The 20,797-nt window shown below is 51.5% G+C and overlaps 10 protein-coding genes across 10 annotated transcripts; 5 read left to right on the top strand and 5 right to left on the bottom strand.

The window, feature by feature from the left end:
- Nucleotides 1-431: 431 nt before the first annotated feature.
- ACHE_40424S (putative C6 transcription factor) lies at nucleotides 432-3,290 on the bottom strand (the record flags this gene model as incomplete). Its single annotated transcript, XM_043278621.1, has 5 exons — nucleotides 432-506; nucleotides 562-651; nucleotides 717-1,018; nucleotides 1,073-2,357; nucleotides 2,409-3,290. The coding sequence occupies 5 exons, from the start codon at nucleotides 3,288-3,290 to the stop codon at nucleotides 432-434; spliced, it is 2,634 nt and encodes an 877-aa protein (XP_043136382.1).
- Nucleotides 3,291-4,003: 713 nt separating this feature from the next.
- On the top strand, nucleotides 4,004-4,941 carry ACHE_40423A (sucrase/ferredoxin-like domain-containing protein; the record flags this gene model as incomplete). Its single annotated transcript, XM_043278620.1, has 2 exons — nucleotides 4,004-4,297; nucleotides 4,348-4,941. The coding sequence occupies 2 exons, from the start codon at nucleotides 4,004-4,006 to the stop codon at nucleotides 4,939-4,941; spliced, it is 888 nt and encodes a 295-aa protein (XP_043136381.1).
- Nucleotides 4,942-5,223: 282 nt separating this feature from the next.
- Nucleotides 5,224-6,898, top strand: sld2 (the record flags this gene model as incomplete). The annotated part of the gene is made up of 2 exons (XM_043278618.1): nucleotides 5,224-5,350; nucleotides 5,406-6,898. 2 exons carry the CDS (start codon nucleotides 5,224-5,226, stop codon nucleotides 6,896-6,898), a joined length of 1,620 nt encoding a protein of 539 aa, XP_043136380.1.
- A 133-nt stretch (nucleotides 6,899-7,031) lies between these two features.
- ACHE_40421S (RING finger domain protein) lies at nucleotides 7,032-8,221 on the bottom strand (the record flags this gene model as incomplete). The annotated part of the gene is made up of 2 exons (XM_043278617.1): nucleotides 7,032-7,921; nucleotides 7,978-8,221. The coding sequence occupies 2 exons, from the start codon at nucleotides 8,219-8,221 to the stop codon at nucleotides 7,032-7,034; spliced, it is 1,134 nt and encodes a 377-aa protein (XP_043136379.1).
- A 164-nt stretch (nucleotides 8,222-8,385) lies between these two features.
- Nucleotides 8,386-10,361, top strand: ACHE_40420A (rRNA 2'-O-methyltransferase fibrillarin-like protein; the record flags this gene model as incomplete). The annotated part of the gene is made up of 5 exons (XM_043278616.1): nucleotides 8,386-8,620; nucleotides 8,679-8,726; nucleotides 8,774-8,955; nucleotides 9,011-9,279; nucleotides 9,329-10,361. The coding sequence occupies 5 exons, from the start codon at nucleotides 8,386-8,388 to the stop codon at nucleotides 10,359-10,361; spliced, it is 1,767 nt and encodes a 588-aa protein (XP_043136378.1).
- A 414-nt stretch (nucleotides 10,362-10,775) lies between these two features.
- Nucleotides 10,776-12,668, bottom strand: ACHE_40419S (uncharacterized protein; the record flags this gene model as incomplete). Its single annotated transcript, XM_043278615.1, has 1 exon — nucleotides 10,776-12,668. One exon carries the CDS (start codon nucleotides 12,666-12,668, stop codon nucleotides 10,776-10,778), a length of 1,893 nt encoding a protein of 630 aa, XP_043136377.1.
- Nucleotides 12,669-13,575: 907 nt separating this feature from the next.
- On the bottom strand, nucleotides 13,576-14,570 carry ACHE_40418S (Fig1 domain-containing protein; the record flags this gene model as incomplete). Its single annotated transcript, XM_043278614.1, has 4 exons — nucleotides 13,576-13,963; nucleotides 14,017-14,344; nucleotides 14,409-14,477; nucleotides 14,540-14,570. The coding sequence occupies 4 exons, from the start codon at nucleotides 14,568-14,570 to the stop codon at nucleotides 13,576-13,578; spliced, it is 816 nt and encodes a 271-aa protein (XP_043136376.1).
- A 1,112-nt stretch (nucleotides 14,571-15,682) lies between these two features.
- EXO1 (putative exonuclease) lies at nucleotides 15,683-18,078 on the bottom strand (the record flags this gene model as incomplete). The annotated part of the gene is made up of 3 exons (XM_043278613.1): nucleotides 15,683-17,813; nucleotides 17,866-18,013; nucleotides 18,066-18,078. 3 exons carry the CDS (start codon nucleotides 18,076-18,078, stop codon nucleotides 15,683-15,685), a joined length of 2,292 nt encoding a protein of 763 aa, XP_043136375.1.
- Nucleotides 18,079-18,498: 420 nt separating this feature from the next.
- Nucleotides 18,499-19,157, top strand: ACHE_40416A (translation machinery-associated protein 16; the record flags this gene model as incomplete). The annotated part of the gene is made up of 3 exons (XM_043278612.1): nucleotides 18,499-18,667; nucleotides 18,722-18,806; nucleotides 18,875-19,157. 3 exons carry the CDS (start codon nucleotides 18,499-18,501, stop codon nucleotides 19,155-19,157), a joined length of 537 nt encoding a protein of 178 aa, XP_043136374.1.
- A 366-nt stretch (nucleotides 19,158-19,523) lies between these two features.
- On the top strand, nucleotides 19,524-20,752 carry ACHE_40415A (MAM33 family protein; the record flags this gene model as incomplete). Its single annotated transcript, XM_043278611.1, has 4 exons — nucleotides 19,524-19,716; nucleotides 19,837-19,958; nucleotides 20,017-20,075; nucleotides 20,140-20,752. The coding sequence occupies 4 exons, from the start codon at nucleotides 19,524-19,526 to the stop codon at nucleotides 20,750-20,752; spliced, it is 987 nt and encodes a 328-aa protein (XP_043136373.1).
- Between the last annotated feature and the right edge of the window lie 45 nt (nucleotides 20,753-20,797).

Genomic DNA, 20,797 nt, shown 5'->3' with positions numbered 1-20,797 from the left:
CGATGCTTGACTTGGCTTAAAATATCGCCAAGCTTTTGTCGCTGCCTGACGCTAGCCTGGTTCGGCTCCGGCCCACCGCGGCTCATATGCGCCAATGACATGGCATTGCATACAGGATTGAGCCTCACTGCTAGTATAGGGGGTGTGAAGTGTTCTTTGTACAGTACAGGGGCTGTGTGAACGGGATATCTGGATGCAGCTAGGCTGACACAGCCTGCTCTGTTGAACCAATACACGGAGAATAATCGGACACGTCAAATCCCGCAGTTCGTGATTGGGTCCGTGTCATGTCCAGGCGAGGATCCACGTTGATCGGTCAGGAACTCTGTCGATCATGAGTAATAGTGCGATTGACTGGAAGAATACTCCGTTGAGCGGGTATTAAAAATGTCGCGATATTATGTATGTGGTCACATTTTACATAGAATCCGTTATTCTCCCAAAGTGATCCCCGTCAGATCCTCAAAATCATATACATCCAAGAATGGGTCGAATTCGCCAGGAGGCTGTACCAGTCAGTAAAAGTAATATCAACAGAGTGACAGAGGAAGCAAAACGCACCGTAATTCCCAAGCCACTCGCCTGCAAGAGCCCACTAAACCCAGGCGTCAACGAAGGAGCCAACGGCGGGCCCGGCGTCAAAGTCGGAATCTGCACGTACGAGTCAGCAACAAGCGGTCGACACTCATCATGACGGGGAAACCAGCAAAACGCACCTGATTTGTCTGGAAACAGCCCATCCCCAACGGCCCCAAGTGCGCACAATTGGCATGGCGCGTGAAAAGCGTCTGTGCGAATGTGATGACCCGGTCAATCACCTCTTGTTTGTACATGTTCCCTTGCGAGGGCCAGAGTTTTGTCTTGACTAATGCCAAGATTGTCGACATGAAGAAGTATTCTTTGGCGCCTTTGACGACGAGGAGCCAGCGGGCTTCGAGACACATCAAAATGGCTTCTGCTAGGGTGACTAGTGCTTCGGGGAATCCGAGGAGCGTTCGAGTTAGAGATGTGACGGAGCCTAAACAGTTAGAACAAAGCGGTTTTCAAGGGGCAATTATGAGTGAGGACGTACCGCCACCACCATCTCCAACACTAGCATGAAGTGCCTGACATATAGAGCAGAACGCTTGCATTGTCCAATCACCCGTGTTACACAGCGACAGAGACCGCGCCGTTTCGTGTAACCGTCGCTGCGTCGACAACATCATAGTAGCAACCTCCAACCGCGCCCGCGCAGAAGGAGTGAACAACGGTTCCTTGGGTGCCTCGATGGCAAAAGGCGTGTGAAGCGATAATAGACAATGCCCAATTCGGGTTTCCAGTAGTGCTCTTATCATGATCACCTTGTGTTGGGTTTGTAAATCGTCTGCGTCTGAAGTAGCCCATGTGGGGATCTTCGATAGATATCGGACAAGTTCCCAGTCCATGCGGAGGATCTCGTCGTAATGACAGCTGATGCGAGGGATGTGCATTAGCTGACAGATCTTCAGACGTAGCGGTAGCGACTGCGTCATTACTGTCTGGAACGAGCAGTCAGTCAACTCGCCAATCGGGTGGCTTTGGGGAAGCTCCGTGGTCGTCTCCTGGATCTCATTGTCATTGATGTTCAAGGCAGGTCCCGTGTCGTAGTCCGAGACCTGCGCCGTCGGGGACATTCCTCGATCCATAGACACCTGGAGATCCAATTCCACGATAGTAGTCCATATCCGACGTCGCATTTCCTTATTGAACACGGATATCTTGGTGTAGCGACTTGGATCACGGTGGTAGCCAGCCAGCATAGCCTGCTTGACCAATGTGCCAGTCGACAGCCATGCCTTGCTGCGTTTCATGCCATGACTATTCTGGGCAATAATCAAGAGCACATACAGCCGTAAGGCCGTAATCTCCGGGCGCTTGATGCTAGCATTCTCCAACCACTTCTCCGCATGCAAAACCCATTCGATAGCTGTATAACATTGCAGCCTGTCCTCACTCTTGGATTTGAGTACTTCGGGGTCCGCCAGGTTCCAGGCGCACGCTAGGACCAACATCAACTCGACAACAAACGCAGGCGAGACCAGGGTTGGGTTGTCCTTTTGTGCCCAGAAATGGTCGAGTTCACGAAGGAACGAAGGCACGTGGAGGATGCGATGGGTGGACTCGATGTAGGTCAAGTAGAGGACGACGAGATCGTCCACCACGCGACGCGACGGCAATGATGCAACCAACGAGAATGTATCCGGAACTGGGAAGGGCGTGTTCAATGGGTATTTCTTCCATAGACCTCGTTTTACGCGCTCCAGATCCGGTCGGACTTGGGCCATGTGCGGACTCGATACTCGAATGTCTTCTGCGAAGGATTTGATATCAGGGAACTACTCTATTAGTTAAATGCATTTTATCAGATCACCCCACAGGAAGCTTACCTGAGCCATCACGTTGGCCAATATCCCCGACCCGTTAAATCGGGTCCTCGTCTCCTTCCCACGCATCATAATCCGCGGCGCCAGATCCAGCTGCTGCGACGGCGATGCCAACCCCATTTCATCCTCCTCGTCCTGCTCTGGATTATAGTGTCCGTAGCCGTAGTGACTATAGTGGTGATGATGCAGCGGCGGCAGATGTGTCGGCCCCGAGTGATGATGACTGTGGTGAGAAGACGCAGGATAGTACCCCGAATGCCCACTACTGCCCGGAGGATGGCGCTGCAGCACCTCAGTATTCACATACGAGTCTTGGTTTACTGCGGACTTGGGCGCACCCAGCACCGTCTCGAGAAAGCGATCTTTTTTCCCCTCGCATTCCGTGCGTCGTTCGGTCCCCGAGGTCTGCGCTTGAGCCCGAGAGGCCCAGCCTGTTATCGCCGAGTCCGGGGGAGTGTGGAGGGGAGTCCGATCTGCGAGTCGGGGCAACGATGCTGGATTGTGATTGGCATGATTGCAACCATTGTTAACGGTCGTTTCTTGCGCTGTGTTGGTGTTGCTGGTAGAGCTGGTGTTGGTAGCCGTCGTCGCGGTGGTCCCTGAAACTCCTCCAGGCACCCCTCCAGGTGCACCTCCAGCTGCTCCGGAAAACACCGTAGTCGCAGGGACAGTATTCGGCTGCTGCCAGAGAAAGCCATCCTCATAGGTACACTGCGCAGGGTTCTTGCTTTTCTGACACCGGCCGCAGATGGGATATTCGCGGTCGCAACGGAGCTTCCGGCTGCGACATTGCGTGCAGGCCATCGTACGGCGGCGTCTCTTTCTCGCACGAGGAGGGGGGTCGGAGGGGGGATCATGGCTGGGGATTTCGGTGCTGTCATTCATGATGGATGCTTGTGATGTCTGAATTAAGCATTTTCTTCCAGTTCTTTCCTTGCTCGTCGTCCCTTTTTCTCTGGCTGATCGTAGCGGCTCTTGATATCACGGGATTACGCGTGAGGTCCACCGGCTTAGATAACCAGATTGGGAAACGCCGTCCGGCAGAGGTTTTTGCGGTTAGATTAGATCAACTTGTATGATGACGGCAGAGCGAGTAGAATATAGAAAATAGTGTATGGGTGAGTGTGTTGGTGAGACGTGGGTGTATTGGCATCGATACTGAATACAGAACGTTACTAGTCACTCAGGCGGTTAACTAGCTTATCGGCACAATACTCGTCAATCAACCCGTGTCTATCATATTTGGCATCAACCAGAATACTGGAATTGATATGTCTGTATTGCTTTTTCTGGTGGGCCCTATCTACAACTGTACATCCAATACTCCGATCTACTGTTCTGTATAACTTCAAGTGCAGCTACAATATGTCATGCTATTTCTGCCCAATGTCGCCATCATCCTTCTGTCTCTCCCAAACATAGCCATTCCTTCATGCCCGTATCTATATTATTATGCCTGTCGGAGAAGGAACGGCTCGGGGTATCGGTGTCGGTGATAGAGATTCGATGTCCGCAATTCCCCGGCTTATATCAAGCGCTTCGACCTCTCAAACGTGTTCTTTTTCAAATCAAAGCACTATTAAAAAGTACCTGCCACCATGTTTCGTTCGCTGCTCTCGTTTGGTGGTGCCCCGCGGGAGCCGGAATACATCTTTCCAACTGTCAGGCCAGAGGAGGATGGGCCTGATTGTCGTCAGGACTGTGCGGACTGCACTGTCAAGTATCCCAAGTTCAAGATTGATGAGTCTAAACCGTTGTATGGGCATATCAAAGCATACAGCACTCATGTTTTGGTTGCCACGGGGCAGTCTGATTGGATTGAGAAGGTGAAGAATGACAAGGGGAGTTTGATGGAGGCGTTTGCGCAGAATTCTTCGAGGTCTAAACATGGAGTACGTTTCCTCCCAGGACAGAGAAAGCTGTACGATACTAACCTTTCCAGAAAATCATGGTCTCCGCATCCAACCTGCAAAGTCCCGAGGACCCTGCAGAGTCAGACGCAGACTCGGACGCAGAGAGAAAAAGCACTGTCCTGCTCCTCCCCTCATTCACCTTCATTGATTCCGTCCGCTACACCGACGTCCCGGAGCTAATCGATCGCTTCATCAACTCATCCCCCGACCCGCAAGCCAATGGCCACGACGGTTCTCAAATGACCCCCCGAGCCTGTCCCCACGACTATGTCATCCTGCTCTGTTCCCACAGACGCCGCGATGCCCGTTGTGGTATCACCGCACCTTTAATCAAAAAGGAACTTGAACGCCATTTGCGAGCTCTGGGTCTATACCGCGACGACAGCGACGAAAGACCCGGTGGTGTTGGAATTTATTTCGTGTCGCACGTTGGCGGGCACAAGTACGCCGCGAACGTGCTAGTGTATCGCAAGCAGGAACAGCAGATGATCTGGCTTGCCAGAGTGAGGCCGGAGCATTGCGAGGGAATCGTCCGGTATACCGTGATGCACGGCAAGGTGGTGCATCCCGAGTCACAGTTAAGGGGAGGATTCGATCGGTTGCGGGGAGTGACTAGCTGGTGATGTTGATATTCTGCATAGCGGTCCTGAATATACATAAAGTCTTCATAGTTCTTATCCTAATAATAGAATCCATTGTTAGTTGCCCATACCTTGGTCAATCGGAAGAATCCAAAAAAGGAAAGTTGGATAAAGCTTCGACGCGGGCGTCACCGCGTCAAAAGTCACGCGTCGCTGGGTCACGTTTCCCACTCCGTGACTTGCACAGAACTGATTACCAATCTACATATTTTCAATCGCATTGATCTGGATATCTTTTACTATATACTCTGTCTGTCATGCAAAATGGCCACCGCTACCCTCGCGGCTACGGATCTCCGCGCTGAACTGAAGGAATGGGAGCGCGCTTTCTCAGCTGCCAATGGAGGGAGGAAGGCCGGACGGCATGATATTAAAAACAATCCTGATATTGGTATACTTTCTGGATATACCCAGTCAGAGAGGGCCTTACTGCTAACACTAACCAGCCGCCAAATACAAAGCCTACGGTCGAATGAAAGCCCTCGAGTCCGCAGCCGACAAGGATAAGCACCACGACCAGAACGAAAGCACACTAGAAGAACGCCCCAAGAAGCGAAAGCACACCTCCCCTACCGGTCCCGGACATGAACAATCTAACGCCGCTACTCCCCGGAAATCAAATAAAGGAATCTTCGCGACCCCTTCACGACCACGAGTAAACCATCCCGCCGATCTAGATCCCTACGACTCCCCCTCAGTGTTACGCCGGCTCTTCAGTCCGAGTACGCATCAGCAATCGACACCGCTCAAAGCTGCCGTTGGACCTACACCGCAGCGTGATGGGAAGGCACTGGGTTTGTTCGATCTCCTGTCTGAATCTGGGGGTAGTACTGCGACACCCTCTGCGACTCGGATAGCCAGTCTCCAAGGAGCTGCGGTCCAGACACCATCTAGACGAAACCGCATGGAGACAATCGCCGAGGAAGACGAGGAGGAAGAAGAAGAGAACCCCCGCGGAGGACGAACGCCCGCATCATCAGGGAAAAAACTGTATCTGGAAAATCTATTCGCGACACCCACAACGATGAAATACGCCGCGATGGTAGAAGATGAGGAGGACCGCAAGCCTCTCACGGCCAATGTTTACGCGGCTTCAGAGGCTGCAGCATCAGCAAACAGGAAAGCAGCTGGTCCGGGCGAAACACCATCGTTCCTACGACGCTCGAATGCGGGACGATCATCTAATGGTATTGATCCGTCGACCGGTGGGTTGAGCCCGATTGCAGCGCGCAAACCACCGCAGTTCGTTGGGAAGGGTCTTTCGGCGCTCGTGCAGGGGTTACGGGATATGGAGGAAGAGCGGATGGAGGACGACATGGATGTATTGCGGGAGATGGAAGCGGAACAAGGTGCCATGGATAATAACGAGATCGATATGGAGGATAGCCAGGCAGGTGACGGCGCTAGTCGGAAACCGTATAAGAAAAAGGGTCAGAAGAGGTCTACACGGCGCGTCCGTATGAAGCCGGTCGTTGTTCCGAAGGCGCAGACGAAGTCGACAGAACCGTCTGGAGACGATGAGGAGGAAAATGAACAAGCCGCGATTCCGGAGACTCAATTCCAAGGACAATCTGAGAACCACTTCTCCGAAGATGACGATGCCGACGACGCCTCCCTACACAGCATCTCAGAACCCGAACTAGAAGACTCAGACCCCGACTTTGACGAACCCGTTACGAAAACCAAGAGTTTCGCCGAGAAGATGAAGGAAGCCATATCCGCAGGCTCCAAGAACAATCCACAAGAGTCATCTCAATCATCCGAATTGGCAAAAGCGAAGGCAAAGCAAAAAGAGAAGGCAAAGAAAGACAAGGAGAAGGAAGAGAGTGCTAAACCTCGCCCGCGCAAGGTTAACCCTGAGGCGCATGCGAATTACCGCTCTCTTAAGATTAGAAATAAGAATACTAAAGGACGGGGCGCTGGTCGCTTCAGGAGATAGTTAGGACGTTTATGAGGGATGATTTCGCATTCTTGTTCATTAGAGATACCAAATTTAGTTAGTATATAAGGCATTATTCATAGCATAATCAGATCTATTTATTCGTCGCGACGTGACATTCTATACTGTACATTTAATCAGGGATATACCTGTCTCGTGCGGACTGTATTCGTCGCGCTTGTGTCGACGCATCTCGCGACCTCCCCCGATCATATGGTCTTCTTGGGGAATATGGCTTCGATATCCTCCCACGCCCAGAGCGCCTATCTGGCCCAAAAACAGGAGTCGAACGACGATCATGCTCCAACCCTCGCGGACCTGGGACTCTCGAAGGTCTCCCTACTGTATCCTCATACTGCACATTGCGATCCCAGTCCTCGAGAGACATATAAGGACTCCGCAACCAAGACGACAGCTCATGCAGAAACAACCGAGCATTATCCCTTCCCAAAAAGTCGCGCAGTAGTTCTTCCGCCTGCCCAGCACTTCCTTTCACATCGACTGTGCGGAGGATTGCAATGACATACTCGAGGAGGAACTCGGCGTTGTTTCCGCGGCGGTTTTCTAGTCGTTGTTGGCCGGGATGGGCTATTCGGTTATTGCGACTAGGGCCTGGTCCTTCGTCTTCTTCTTCGGGATCGGGGTTTAAGAAGCTGAATACGCGCAGTTCGCGTCGGATCCATTTTCTCGCGCGCGATACTAGTTGTTCGTCGCAGTTGAAGAGCTCTGGTGTTAACTCGCGGTATTGCGAGAGACGATTCGAGCCGACTCGTAGGGAATATAGCTGGTTGCGATAAACATGTCTTCGTCGCAGGAGGGGGTCATCTGGTTCTGGTGCTCGGGGGCGTTGCGCTTCTCTGGGAGGACGGCGGCCGCGACGGAAATCCGGTCGATGTGGACGATGCGACGGAGGTGCAGTTGTAGACGTAGGAGCAGTGGGAGGAGCCGGAGGAGGTAACTTGTAAATTTTGGGACCTTCAGCAGCATCTAGGTCGTATTTCACCGAAATAACTTCCTTCTTGCCTGCGTCCGCGTTAGAACCCGTCTCCTCAGTCCGCTGGGTAGAGATGAGATCATACACAGAGGGCAACTCGGCCGCTGTTCCAACCAACTCAAGAAGCAGAGAAAATCAAAATTCGCATGTCCGCAAGGTATAGCTATTCCCGGCTCTGCGATCGCGTCCAAGCATATCACACACGGATTGGCCGCTCCTTCCTCTTCCGCGTTTTCGTTCCGGTGGTTCTGGTGCTGTTTCTTCTCCTGCGCTACTTCCTCCAGCGTCCTTTGCAGAATCTCCTGCCGCAGTTCGACATCATCAGGCATCAGACATACACAGCGCTAACAACAGATATCCTCGCGAGACGGTGAGTGTGTAGTGACAGTCCATGCTGTGGCGGGAAGTGAATCCAAGTTGCCCCCAATCACGGTCACGTTTTTGGCGTTGTCTTACGGCAAAATCTCGCCGACCGCCCGCGGCCAAATCGACCATGACTGCAAAGAAGGCGCAGAACAGTGACCATACAACGAAGACAGCTACGACAACAAGCAAATGCTCTGACGAGAACGGGAATTCCCTCGTGCCGGATAAGAGGGACGCAATGAAGTCCGCCAAAGCAGTCGTCTCTGAGAACCGGTATGCTGCTGGTTTAGACCCTCCGCAGCTACCTTTGCGGACGATAACGGGTTTGAAGAGGTGGTCGATTGCGAATCGCGAGTTGCCAGGTGAGCTCCTTTATTACTTGACAGATAGAATGGCTTGCTAACCAGTCGTGTCGGATAGCGACCTCGCTGGTAAGAGCTATTCATGTATACGATTTTGACAACACATGTAAGTGCTCCGGGCTTATTGCACTCAACGATACTGACATAGGTCAGTGTTTTTGAGCCCCCTCCCCAACCCCCAACTATGGAACGGCCCGACTATCGGATTCCTACAAGCATACGAGAGCTTCGCGAACGGAGGATGGTGGCACGATCCGAATCTCCTCGCAGCTACCGGAGAAGGACTGGAGAAAGAAGAACCACGCGCCTGGGAAGGCTGGTGGAATGAGCATATTGTGTGATCCTTCGGACACCCCTTAGGGTATGGGCATATTCACTGACTTGTGTCAGGTACGACTGGTCCAGTTGAGCATGGAGCAGAAAGATGCACTCACGGTTCTTCTGACGGGTCGGAGTGAGAACGGCTTTGCTGATCTCGTCCGGCGTATGGTGGATAGTAAGAAGCTGGAATTCGACCTTGTCTGCCTCAAGCCGGAAGTTGGGCCCAACAATGAGCGATTTGCAACTACCATGGAGTTTAAACAGGCGCTTCTTGAGAATCTCGTTCTTACCTATGAGCAGGCTGACGAGATTCGCATTTATGAGGACCGTGTGAAGCAGTAAGTTACGCCTATTGATTATGAGTGAAATTGTCTCTAACTCAAGCAGTGTCAAACGTTTCCGGGAATGGCTTGAACAGCTTGATCGGAGATTACCAGCTCTACAAAGCACTGGGTCGAGGCGCTTCCTCAATTATGATGTGATCCAGGTAGCTGAAGGTTGCACGTATCTCTCCCCTGTAGTCGAAGCTGCTGAGGCACAGCGCATGATCAACTCTCACAATACCATCATCTCACGCAACCCAAGTCTCAACATGACCAAGTCGCCATTTGGCCGACTTTGCATAAAACGCACCATTTTCTATACTGGGTATCTAATCTCTAACCTGGACTCGAATCGCTTGATTGATCAGTTATTGCTCCCAAACCTGCCCCACGGGCTTGCTGATTCCAATGATCTCAAATATATGGCTAACAGCATACTAATAACTCCCCGCCCTGCGCCCCGGTCCATTCTGGACAAGGTTGGCGGGATGGGCAAGAAGCTTAGCTGGCAGGTTACCGGTACGGCAGTGTATGAGAATAGGGTTTGGGCAGCTCGTTTGACCCCTATACCTGCTCATGAGAAATACTACACTGACAACCCGTATCCTATTGTTGTCTTGGCGGTGCGCAGAGGCGCCCGTCCTATTGACGCAGGAAAGATTCAAAACTGGAACCCGGTGGCAGCTGATCGGGCATTGACACTTGACACAGTGGTTGGCGAGAAAGTCGTCCTGCGCGTGGAAGAAGAGATTCCCAACGAAGGTGAATGGGAAAGCCAGTTCACCAACAAGAACAATAAGAGACGTCACCAGCAGGAGCGTGAAGAGGACACCTTATACCCACAATCGCGCCAGCAACCCAATGGCTATACTGGACCATCACCCAATAGGCCGCGCCACCACGACGATGGGCCCCGTCGTGGCGGGTATCGCGGTCGAGGACGCGGGAACGGGCCACGGGGACGAGGCTCTAACCGGGGACGTGGTAGAGGCCGTGGACGGGATACCGGTGCCCACCCGTTCTACAAGTCGCTTGATGATTATGGGCATGAAGGAGGATTTGATGACAAGCCGGGATCGGGTGTGATGAATTACTAGCCTTTGGTTCACGACTCTTCTTTTCACTTACATTTTGGCTGGTTTGCGCGTTTAATCTACAGCTTGCAAGTTTTTAGAGTCTGTATCTTTACTCAGTGGGCATGGCGTGTGTATTCCAGGCGTGGTTGATATTTGTTGTTGCATATGCTATATGAAACTGCTTGTATTCAGAAAGTTGATATCGGTCATATTTCAAGCTAAATAGTCTTGTATTTTGAACGCATTTGCGGATTCTGAATGATGCTATATAGACTCTTTCTAGTGACAACTCAGATTCCTTGCCCAATCACGATTGACAGTTCACCAACCAATATTATACGGGATACAGCCGCTGTAAGTTCCAGAACCTACTACCTCCTTGTCTATGATCTATACTGCCGATATTTTCTTTCTGCCCTACACCAACATAGTGGTTTACATCTTCATCGCTCTATCTCGGCCGTCAATCCCCAATAACCGCCTAACAAACCTCCCTGGATCCTCTCTAGCCTTTTTAAACACCTGATCAGGCCCCTTAAACCTCCATAAAACAATTCCATCAGGACGTACAAGCACGGCGCCATTCTTCTCAATCCCATTAAGCCCCGCCAAATCTACCTCTTCCGGTCCCGGGGGAATCTCTACAGCGACCTCAACATGCACCCAGTCACTTTGCAATGCCATCCATGGCTGAGCAGCCGTTGTAACAAGAACACATTGATTCTTTCCACCAGGATTCATCACCAGATCCCTCGTCGAAACCCGCACACCCTCTTTTAACACCCACGCGTGCGGGAGATGATGACCGGGGATCGCAGAGGGGCGGTAAGTCGTGTTATCGAATTCACCGTCTTCTGTTAATTGTCCCCCGTGGCGCGTTCTAGCGCCTTCGTTATCGACATCACAGCTAGGATAGAACCAGCCAACTTCAAATCCCAGAGCACTGAATTCGCGATCTAGGATGCTCTGCGCATTTGCTATGTTCGTCCGCAGTTCATCTCCATCGGGGTTCATCTTGTCGAGATACGCCTGCAAAGAACTAACATTATCTTTTGGTGACGCATCAGGACTAATCCCTAAAGCACGATCAACGACGAGCGTATGCTGACGAAAGTCCGAAAGACTAGTATGAGCGACCTGGTGCGCCAGCGGCTTGCGCTCTTCCTCGTATGTATCCAGCCATTTATGCAGTTTTCTCTGTTCCCTTTCATCGCGAGCGTTTAGGGCAATTCCCAGCTTCCAGACTAGATTCTGCACATCTTGAACACCAGTATTTAAGCCCAGCGCGCCCCAAGGTGGAATCCGATGCGCAGCATCGCCGACGAGAAATACTCGACCACCTTTACTGCGATACCGCTCCGCGACAACGGCGTTGATGTTCCAATGGCTTATCGATTTCAATTCCACGTTGAGTCCCGGGATCTTGAGCGTCCGATGGAGACGCTCTAGCATAGCCCTTTCGTCAAAACCACTCGCCTTCTCATGAGGTAGCAATGCACAAGCGAAAATCCACTCCTCTGTCTCAGGCGTACTCGGATACGGGCCGACATGGTACATGAACCCCGTCCGAATACTCTCTCCCAGCTCCGGATCAATAAACCAAGTAATTAGTGCGTGCCGGTTCGGATGATACCGACTAATCGGTGCCCTAATATGCGCAGAGACCATACTCGCAATATCCCGCTCCCCCTGCATCTTAATCCCAAGTGTATCGGCGACAAAACGGCCTCCGTCTGCTGCAATGACATACCGCGCTTCTTCAACAACCTCTTCCTCTTCCTCTTTCCCATCATCATCAGATGGACTTGCATACCTCACACGCACACGCACCCGATCATCAAGTTCTTCAACCCCGGTCACCTCCGCACAATTCCTAACCACACCCGGACTCACCCCCCTCGCCCTCGCCCGTCTAAGCAAAACCGGCTCAAGCCGTATCTGCGGACAAATCGTATACCTTACCGGACTCGCCCGCCCATACACCCCTTTATACCTCCCACCACCCCACGCATCCCTCGTAAACACCTCCCTCCCAGTCCCTGTCCGAGTCCTAGTCCCATTCCCATCCGGCCCCACACCCAGACCCAGACTCGTATACCAACATGTCTGCGAGACGGTCTCCGGGGGCGCGGATACATTGAGTATATCATTTTGCAGGCCGAGCGAGCGGAAGTATTCAATTGTACGGGTGTTTAGACCGACGGCTTTGGGGAAGATGGAGGTGGAGGGGTGTTTTTCGAGGAGGCTGTGTGGGATGGATTGGTGGGAGAGAGAGAGGGAGGTTGTTAGGCCGGTGGGGCCGCCACCGATTATTAGGATTTGGTGCATTTGTTGCATTTGTTGCTTTTTGGTTTGTGGGTGTTTGTATGCGTATATGGGAGGTGTAGAGTGGTTTGGAAAGGGAGAGGGGGGGGGGGAAGGGGAGGATAATATAGTTAGTATGTCCAGGGCAGCAGCAGCAACAACCTATATGTGCATTTAGATATTATACAGTCTATTGCATAGAGGATGGAGTTAATCTGTAGATATCGAATCTCATTGCTTGTTCTTTTCGGCTGAATGCATGACAACTCACAGCCTTTCCCCGCATGTCTGATGCTCAGCTGTGCTCATTGGAGAGACGATGGGGGAGTGTCCTTGCCTGGAGGCAAGTATCGTTGACTTGCAACAATTGATGCTGAGATGTGAATTTTTCAGATACTAAAGGTGGCAAGAGCAGACTACTGTGGTATTATTCAAGTCTATATATAAACCAAACCAGAGTATGATCACCAGACAAATTCACACATTGAGACTTGCATTTATCAATTCGTCTCGGGATATCTCACAAGCACAATTTCAGTCCAGTCCATTTCCCATATCCATCCATTATCCATCCGAATAACCATAAACCAAAAACCATAAAATAAACATAAAGCGCAAAACAAGGGGGGGAATAAATCATCAAACACGTCAATTTTTATACATAAAACATGGAAACGGAGAAGAAAAGAGAAAATCAAGGACATCAACGGGACGAATCGAATAGATCATGGCAGATATTCGTCTCGTGTTGGGGTTATCATAAGAAGGAACCGTTTCCATATCCCATTCAACATATTATATCGTAGCGGTTCATGTCGAAAATCAAAACCAAGCGTAATAACAAACCGGGGCGTGAAAGTAGTGTCGGGGGAAAATAAAAAACGAACGTCGTCCCATATCAGATGCGGCATTGGCACCGTGTATAATTGGATTATGCTTCTTCTTCATCGTCCGTCAATTGCCGGATCAACCTGATACTGAGGATCATAACCAGCAGGCCTATTGTCGTCACCACCATTAAACCGAATCCAAACCAGCCAAGGACCATGGCAGATGAGCCGACGCCGCTCTTTACGCTGCCGTTGCCCATGTCTTGCGCTATGGTACTGGCTGCCACGGACGCTGTATGTTGCCATAGCACTGAAACAAGGATGAAGACGGATGCGATAAAGATGAGTGCCAATGCAACTTGCGAGACCGCTCGTGATGGGAATGGTTTTACTTCCTTCTCTGAACCGGTACCGTCGACCTCCTCGTGCCATCCGGGGAAAGTGGCGAGAAGAATAAAGCAGAAGAATGCCAGGATAACGGCGATGATTCTAATCCACGTTAGTCCATGCAGGCAGGTATGTATGTAAGAAAGAGCACATACAGCAAATACGGGAACACGACGGCATCTTTAAATGTGGCCGCAACCCAAATCAAGTTCAACGGATCTTGGTCGACGGTGACAACCTCCGCCAGCGCTGTCGCGTTCGAGTTGCAGATGTATGATCCTCCGTCGGGCTGGATGCAGATTCCAAAATACCCCACACGAACCTCCATCTCTGCACCTCCCACGATGTTCGCTGTTGCCGTGACCACACCGGGGTCCACCTGGGCAAGGTTGAATGTAGGCTTGTAACGCTCGTAGTACATGGAAATAAGGAAGATGTCGGGGATTTGCGGCGACGACGACGAGCATCCGGCCAATAGTAGAGCTAATGTGACATGTTAGCTGCAGCCTCATACCTCATATCCACGTGGACGTCGAGCATATCTTACATAGCAGAATAATTGCAACGGCAATGATAATCATCAGAACATGGTGGTAGCCGACCATGGGAATGAACCCTAGCGCCATGTTAGCATTCTTCGAATCTGTTACCCGTCATGCCGAAGTGAGATAAACATACGGGCGAACCCTTGGGCAATGTTGATGGCCATCTTGTCAGACGGTCGTCACTCCTTTTTCTTCCTTCTACTTCTTCTTTAACAGATTACTCACTTCCCGGATCCCCGAGAAGGAGCGATCGAATCGAGTTGCTGGTCACGATAGTGGACGAAGAGATCGGACAACTGGTCACCTCGTGGAGCCGGTCAAAACAGCGGAGCCAGTGATGTCGGACAGAGATAACAGCAAGTTGTACAGAGGAATGCCGGGACAGCGTGGAATGGAATGTGGAGGACCAAGTGCTATCTGGACGAATCGATCAAAGGAATGCAGTCCTTCTCGACCTGGAAAAAAGACCGAATCTTGTCAGGCACACACAACAGAATCAATAATATGCAAGCCAGACCGCCAGAGACGCAACAGCAGCACAGCAGCAGCAGGAGATCAAACGGAAGCAAAAAGCCGAGAAAGTGAGAAAAGAAAAGAGAACAGGAAGAGGGAGAAGGGGAAAGGGGGAGAGAATGAAAGAAGAGATGGTAAGTGGGCAATCCCCGTCACACTTAGCCCGTAATCCTGGACCGACCGTCCTTCTGAGTTTGCATCAATTGAGCTGGAGTGGAGGGATTATTGTGGTGGCTGGTATGCGTGTTCGTACCTGACTGACTCCCCTCTAGTATAGAAGGAGGCTGGGCCAACCGCCTTTTGTTTACGGCGGTCTGGTTTCCGGGTAACCGCCATTGACCGCCTGCTGTTTCAGCGCTAGCACTAGTCCTCATTCGGATAGATCTGGGCGCTAGAGCCAATTACGGTTGGATCCGGCGACACTGTGGGTCCGGTACCACCGCCTATCGTCACGTGTCTCCCCCAGCCCCCGATTTATCAATCTTTCTACTGCTGCTAATGCGACAAAATAACAGAATGATCTTCTGTTCTAAATTGAGTACTTGTATGTATCGTGGGCCTATGTCCCTTGCAAGCTCCCTTGGCACCGTCTGAGTCAACGATCCAACTTAGATACAGTAACAAAATGCCTAACAATGTCCAAGATAACCTACTTATACCCCGCGCAATGCAAAACCATACAAAATGATTGTAAAAAAAACTGTCCAATAAACCCCCAAAACTCCGTTCACTTACAATGCTGAAGTATCCATATACAATGCTCCTAATCTGTCCCCGATCCGGTAAATGAGAACTGTTTCAGATCAAGTGAAACCGGTCCCTGGCTAGCGCCGGAGTCATTGGCGTCGTCCTCGCTTTCGTCTTCGCTGTTGGGGATGATCATGTCTTCGCTTCCCTGAGCACTAAAGATTTTGGGCGCAGCTAGATGCTGATTTGCTGCGCTACAGGTGGAAAACGTGGGCGGAGGCGGAACAGTCTTGCTGCCAGGAACAATCATGGACCGGGACCGGGAGAGAGCGCTCTGTCCAAGGCGCTGCAAGGGTGTCGATCGTTGTCGTCGTGCCGGGCTTCTGCGGGGCCCTAATAAGAGACCTGCAGGAGATGTTCGGGGCGATTGAGCGTTCATTGCCCCAAGGGAAGACTTCCTGGAGACGCCAGGGCTGTCACCCGGCTTGAAGGTGAATTTGGAAAGTATAGATGTATTCTGCCGTTCGACATGATAATTCAATACTTGATGGAAAGTTTCGCTGTCTGAGTCGGCGCTCACAGACTTTTCGGGGGTAGGCTCGGGAACGGTATCCTCAGGAATGGTAGTCTCAGAAACGGCAGCGTTTTCAAAAGACTCTTCTTCCTTTTGACCTTCATCTGCTGGCAACGCGACAGGAGTAGCAGGGGTTGGCGCCACCAAGCCAGCTTCCCGTTGATCGGCCGTTTTGCATGGCGTATCGATCTCGTTCGATGCAGATCCATCTGGCTGGGTAGGATCCGGGAGTTCAGACATGATATCTTCAGCACTATCGTCGGAGAAAACACCAATGGTCGAATTTCGCGCTTTCTCAGACTTCGTGCTCTTCTGCCCGCTGAGACTCGACTCCCCATCTTTGTGCACGAAGAACCGACTGCGGCAGTTTGCGAGAGTTGGCAAGGGTCCTTCCTCGGCTTCAGCACAAAGGCGTTGTCGCTTTGCTGGCTGAAAGGTTGAGGCCTTCGAAGCCTGGGCCAGGAAAGAACTCCGTTCTGCACTTCTTGCCAATGGGCTTGAAACTCGTGTGGTTTGAGAGCGACGGAGAGAAGGCGCTGACCTAGCGGCATTTAGCCCTGCGGGTGCGGGACTGCTGTCCCAGGAGCTGTTTGCATAACGTTCGAGGAGCCGTTGCTGGCTCGGCGATGGTGTAAGACTGTTTGGATCCAACTCAGCCAAAGGCATCCTCTTCGGAGTGAAGAAAGTGCTAATTGGTTTGTTCGGTTTCGGTTTCAATTCAGCTGAAGAGCCAAGGGTCTGCCGGCGTTGGATGCCGAGCACGGGTCTGCTTGGGGCAAGTGGCTTCAATACAATCGGCTCCTTGGTCGTTGGATCAAGATCCCCACGGGCCACTCCTACTGCAATGTCTGCATCGACGTCACCGCCAATATATGACAGTTCGTCTAGGTTGACATCCTCAGGAGGGGTGAGAGTCACCAATTTCCCGGCTTTCGGGCAGAAGACCCTTTGATAAAGAAACGTGAGTTCGGCTTGTTTGAAATTGTCGAGGTAATCGGCGGGAACACGGTACTGCCCTTCGAATTGAAGCATGCGAAGGGCCTTCTCCACGTTCTTGTATTTTCGAATGCATCGATAGGCGGTTTTCAATCCGAGTCGCGCAATGTTGGGTAGATAGTCACAACCGCTGAGAATGCACATCCGTCTGAAGTCCGCGTCCGTCCATCCGATCAGACTGACCTCACGACAAGCTGTAAAGTCCGCCCTGTTGATCTCGATACAGTCACCGTGCTGGTCGAGTTTGGATAGTAGCCTCTTCGCACCAAAGACAAGAAGATCGGAGTCTTCGGAGATAATACCGTCGATCATACCATGGCGCTCCAGATACACTAGCTGCGCATCAGCCTCGTATGGTGCCACGACGTACTGCACGTTCATCTTCTTCAACTCCTCGATCAATTGGCGGGCCATGTAGGGGGTCACGTCCACCGCCTTTTGGAACTCTTGATATGCCTCCGCCATTCGTCCTTTGCGTTGAAGTTCCAATCCAAGAGCTTTGCTCTGCTGGCGTCGTTGGTGCCGATCAGACTCGGTTCCGGACTTGCTCGGTAGATCATCGCCGTCGAAGACGAGGTATGGTGTGACGCCGAAGTAAAGAAGCATGCGGACACGATTTAGGACGAAGTCGATATGCCTGTCTCATTAGCTGCGTGACCACGAAACGCATGCACCAGGGAAGATCATACTTAGTCGTAGGCTTATCAAGCACCAGATCCACTGCACATGCAACTGTACCCCGGTGCAGCCACCCATACGCATCTACCCCCAGGGTCTGGCCACTGAACTTCTTCAAGTGGCATGGTTTCTGGATCGATTTGAGAAGACCATGGAGACCTGCACCTGTCAGCGCTCTCTCTCAGAGCACAGCACCAAACAATCATCTCACCTTTAATGCCCATGATGGTGGGCCTATTGCAGGATCAAGATGGTCTTCGTCTGGATTACCTGCGCAGCAGGAGCGGGCATGGGGAGTGAAGCTCCAAAACAGGCGCAAAAACAAAAGGGGACGTTCACAAGCAAATGAGACAAAATAGTCCAACTCCACTGGCCCAAGCACAAACCAACCCCAAACGACGGCCAGGACAACGAGGTTGGAATGTTGCACTTTCAGGCCGACGCGCAGACGCGATGCCTCCCTCTTTGGGAAGCCGTGCTATCATTGGTCGTCTCCGAGCGGTGTTGATAGCCGCTGACACCGCCCTACTATTCTGCCGGCGGAAAGAAACGACGAAAAAAGAAGAAAAAATTTCGAGGAACAGTTCGAGTTCATATTTCGTCCGAGTCGTTCTCACGTTGGTGAGAATCAGGATATAATCACCATGCCCAAGTCATTCAATAAGGTACACAAGCAAATCTCGAAAAAGCGGGGGGTGATTGAGGGGCTTCATGAGAACAGTCGAGATGCGAAGAGATTGCACCGGGCGAATTCAAGAGACGATCGAGTGGCTCGAATGCAGACCAAAATGGCTAGAGGGAGGAATTCATACCGTATGCTTTCTTTGCATCATTGTCTATGAAGCGCTCTGAACTAACATGCCACAGTTGAGCGCATACTCTACTTCCAAGAGCATGTCCCCGAAGGATCAGGGCCGTTCTCCGACGACGACATCAGAGAATTGGTGACAAGGTGCGTACCTACGCTCTAAATGTCGAGTCTTCGTACACTGAGCGACAATCGTTGACTGCGCTTCATAGACACATCAACCGCGACGTCCCCGAGATCGAGCAATTACAACACGAACGGCGCAAAGGCCGTCCGCCATCGAAGCGTGAAGAGGCCCTACTACAACGCACCGACGCTGAGAATAAAGAGCTGAAGACCGGGTTCTGGATGCCTGACTTGAGCAACGAAGATGTGGTGAAAGCGCTTCCCCGATGGAACCAAGTCTGGTCGAGTCTCAGTGCGATGAAGTTTATCCGGTTTACGTCTGACGGTGGGAAACAACCCTCGACATTCCCTCCGAAAGGTCTTTCTTGATTTGTTCATTTGTTCCTTTTCGAAAACGGTGGCTTTCGTTGATATCCATACTGCTATGATGCGGAGTATATGATTGATGGGACATAGACGGCGTACAAAAGTACTATTATTTCCAGACTGTATGAAAGTTATCATGCCATTGTAAATAAATGACAAGTTAAATAATATAAGATGAGAGAAAAGCCCTTTGACTGCTAGTTGTTGTGCGTACTATATACGGTACATTTTAGCAGCGGCACTGGCGTCAGTTCTTGGCGGACGTTAACATCATAGTTTTTGCCGCACCCATCCTCCACCCTACAACCCGACACCCTCTTCTTCCCCTCCAATACAAATTCTTTTATTATCTTTACATATTCTTTAAAAATGCTCACCCTCCGCACTTTCGCCCGCTCGGTGCCTCGCACTGTCTCCCGCTCCATCGCCAGCTCCGCGCCGTCCGCTCTGCGTCCTGGGTCGACCATCCCCAAGTCTTTGTTCCAGTCGCAATTTAAGCAGGTCGCAAGACCCTCGTACGCTGCTTTCTCGACCTGCCGCGCTTTCAGGCAGGCTGCTGAAGGTACGATATACCCAATTTGCTTGGATGTGGAAGCTGTAACGGAAGGTTTTCCAAGCCAGCAGAAGCTCCAGCGATCCGTCATGGACTCAAGCTGACAATATGGTCGTTCTTCATTATTAGGTGACGTTGAGCTGGTTGCTAAGCTTGAGGACGAGCTGAGCCACGAGAAGGCTTCCGGTCTGAATGACCTGGAGACCTCCGTCCAGAACATCCAGTATGTTCTTCAGAACAACTCTTTCGAGGTATGCGCAGTCAACAACGGATCTGATATGGTGAAGCCTTGGTGTTAATGACAAGCAGGTCAAGGATGTTCCGGGCGAGCAGGAGGTTGTGTTGACCAAGAAGTTCAACAACGAGGAGTAAGTCCCTTCATTCCCTTCCCTCGGTAGATATCCGACTCTAACGAGACCTCACCCTAAACAGGATCCGTCTCACCTTCACCGTTGCAGACCTCCAGAACCTAACCGAGCAAGAGGAGTTCGACGACGCTCTTGGCGACGAGCTGGACTACGAGGGCGGCCACCAACCCGCCAACCAGGGCCGTGGTGGTAACATCGCCCAGCACTCCGAGGACCGCGTCGCTCCCTCCGACCGTGAGATGGACCCCTTAGACCGTGATGTCGAGCCCAGCTTCCCTGCCCGCGTCAACGTCACCATCGAGAAGCCCGGCAACGGCGCTCTTCTGATCCAGACAGTCGCCCAGGACGGTCTCTTCCAGATCGAGGAGGTTTCCTACTTCCAGAAGCCCGACCTTGCCCACGCCCAGACTGCCGAGAAGGACTGGGCTAGACAAAGCCTCTACGCTGGTCCTCCTTTTGAGAACTTGGATGAGGACTTGCAGACTTTCTTGGAGCGTTTCCTCGAGGAGCGGGGTATTAACGCTGAGCTTGCCAACATGATCCCTGACTATATCCAGGTTAAGGAGCAGAAGGAATACGTTCGCTGGCTCGAGAGTGAGTGCCCGCCGTACCATTATCCGATGCTTGGTCAGTTAGCTAACAGAACTACAGACGTCAAGAACTTTGTCTCTGCTTAAATGCGCCATGAGTCGATACGATAGTACGCCTCTCAACTCTCTAAC

The sequence above is a fragment of the Aspergillus chevalieri genome, chromosome 4 (assembly GCF_016861735.1).
Source record: "Aspergillus chevalieri M1 DNA, chromosome 4, nearly complete sequence".
Lineage (NCBI taxonomy): Eukaryota > Fungi > Ascomycota > Eurotiomycetes > Eurotiales > Aspergillaceae > Aspergillus > Aspergillus chevalieri.
The sequence above is the reverse complement of the archived record's forward strand: the minus strand, read 5'-3'. Positions and strand labels throughout refer to the sequence as shown.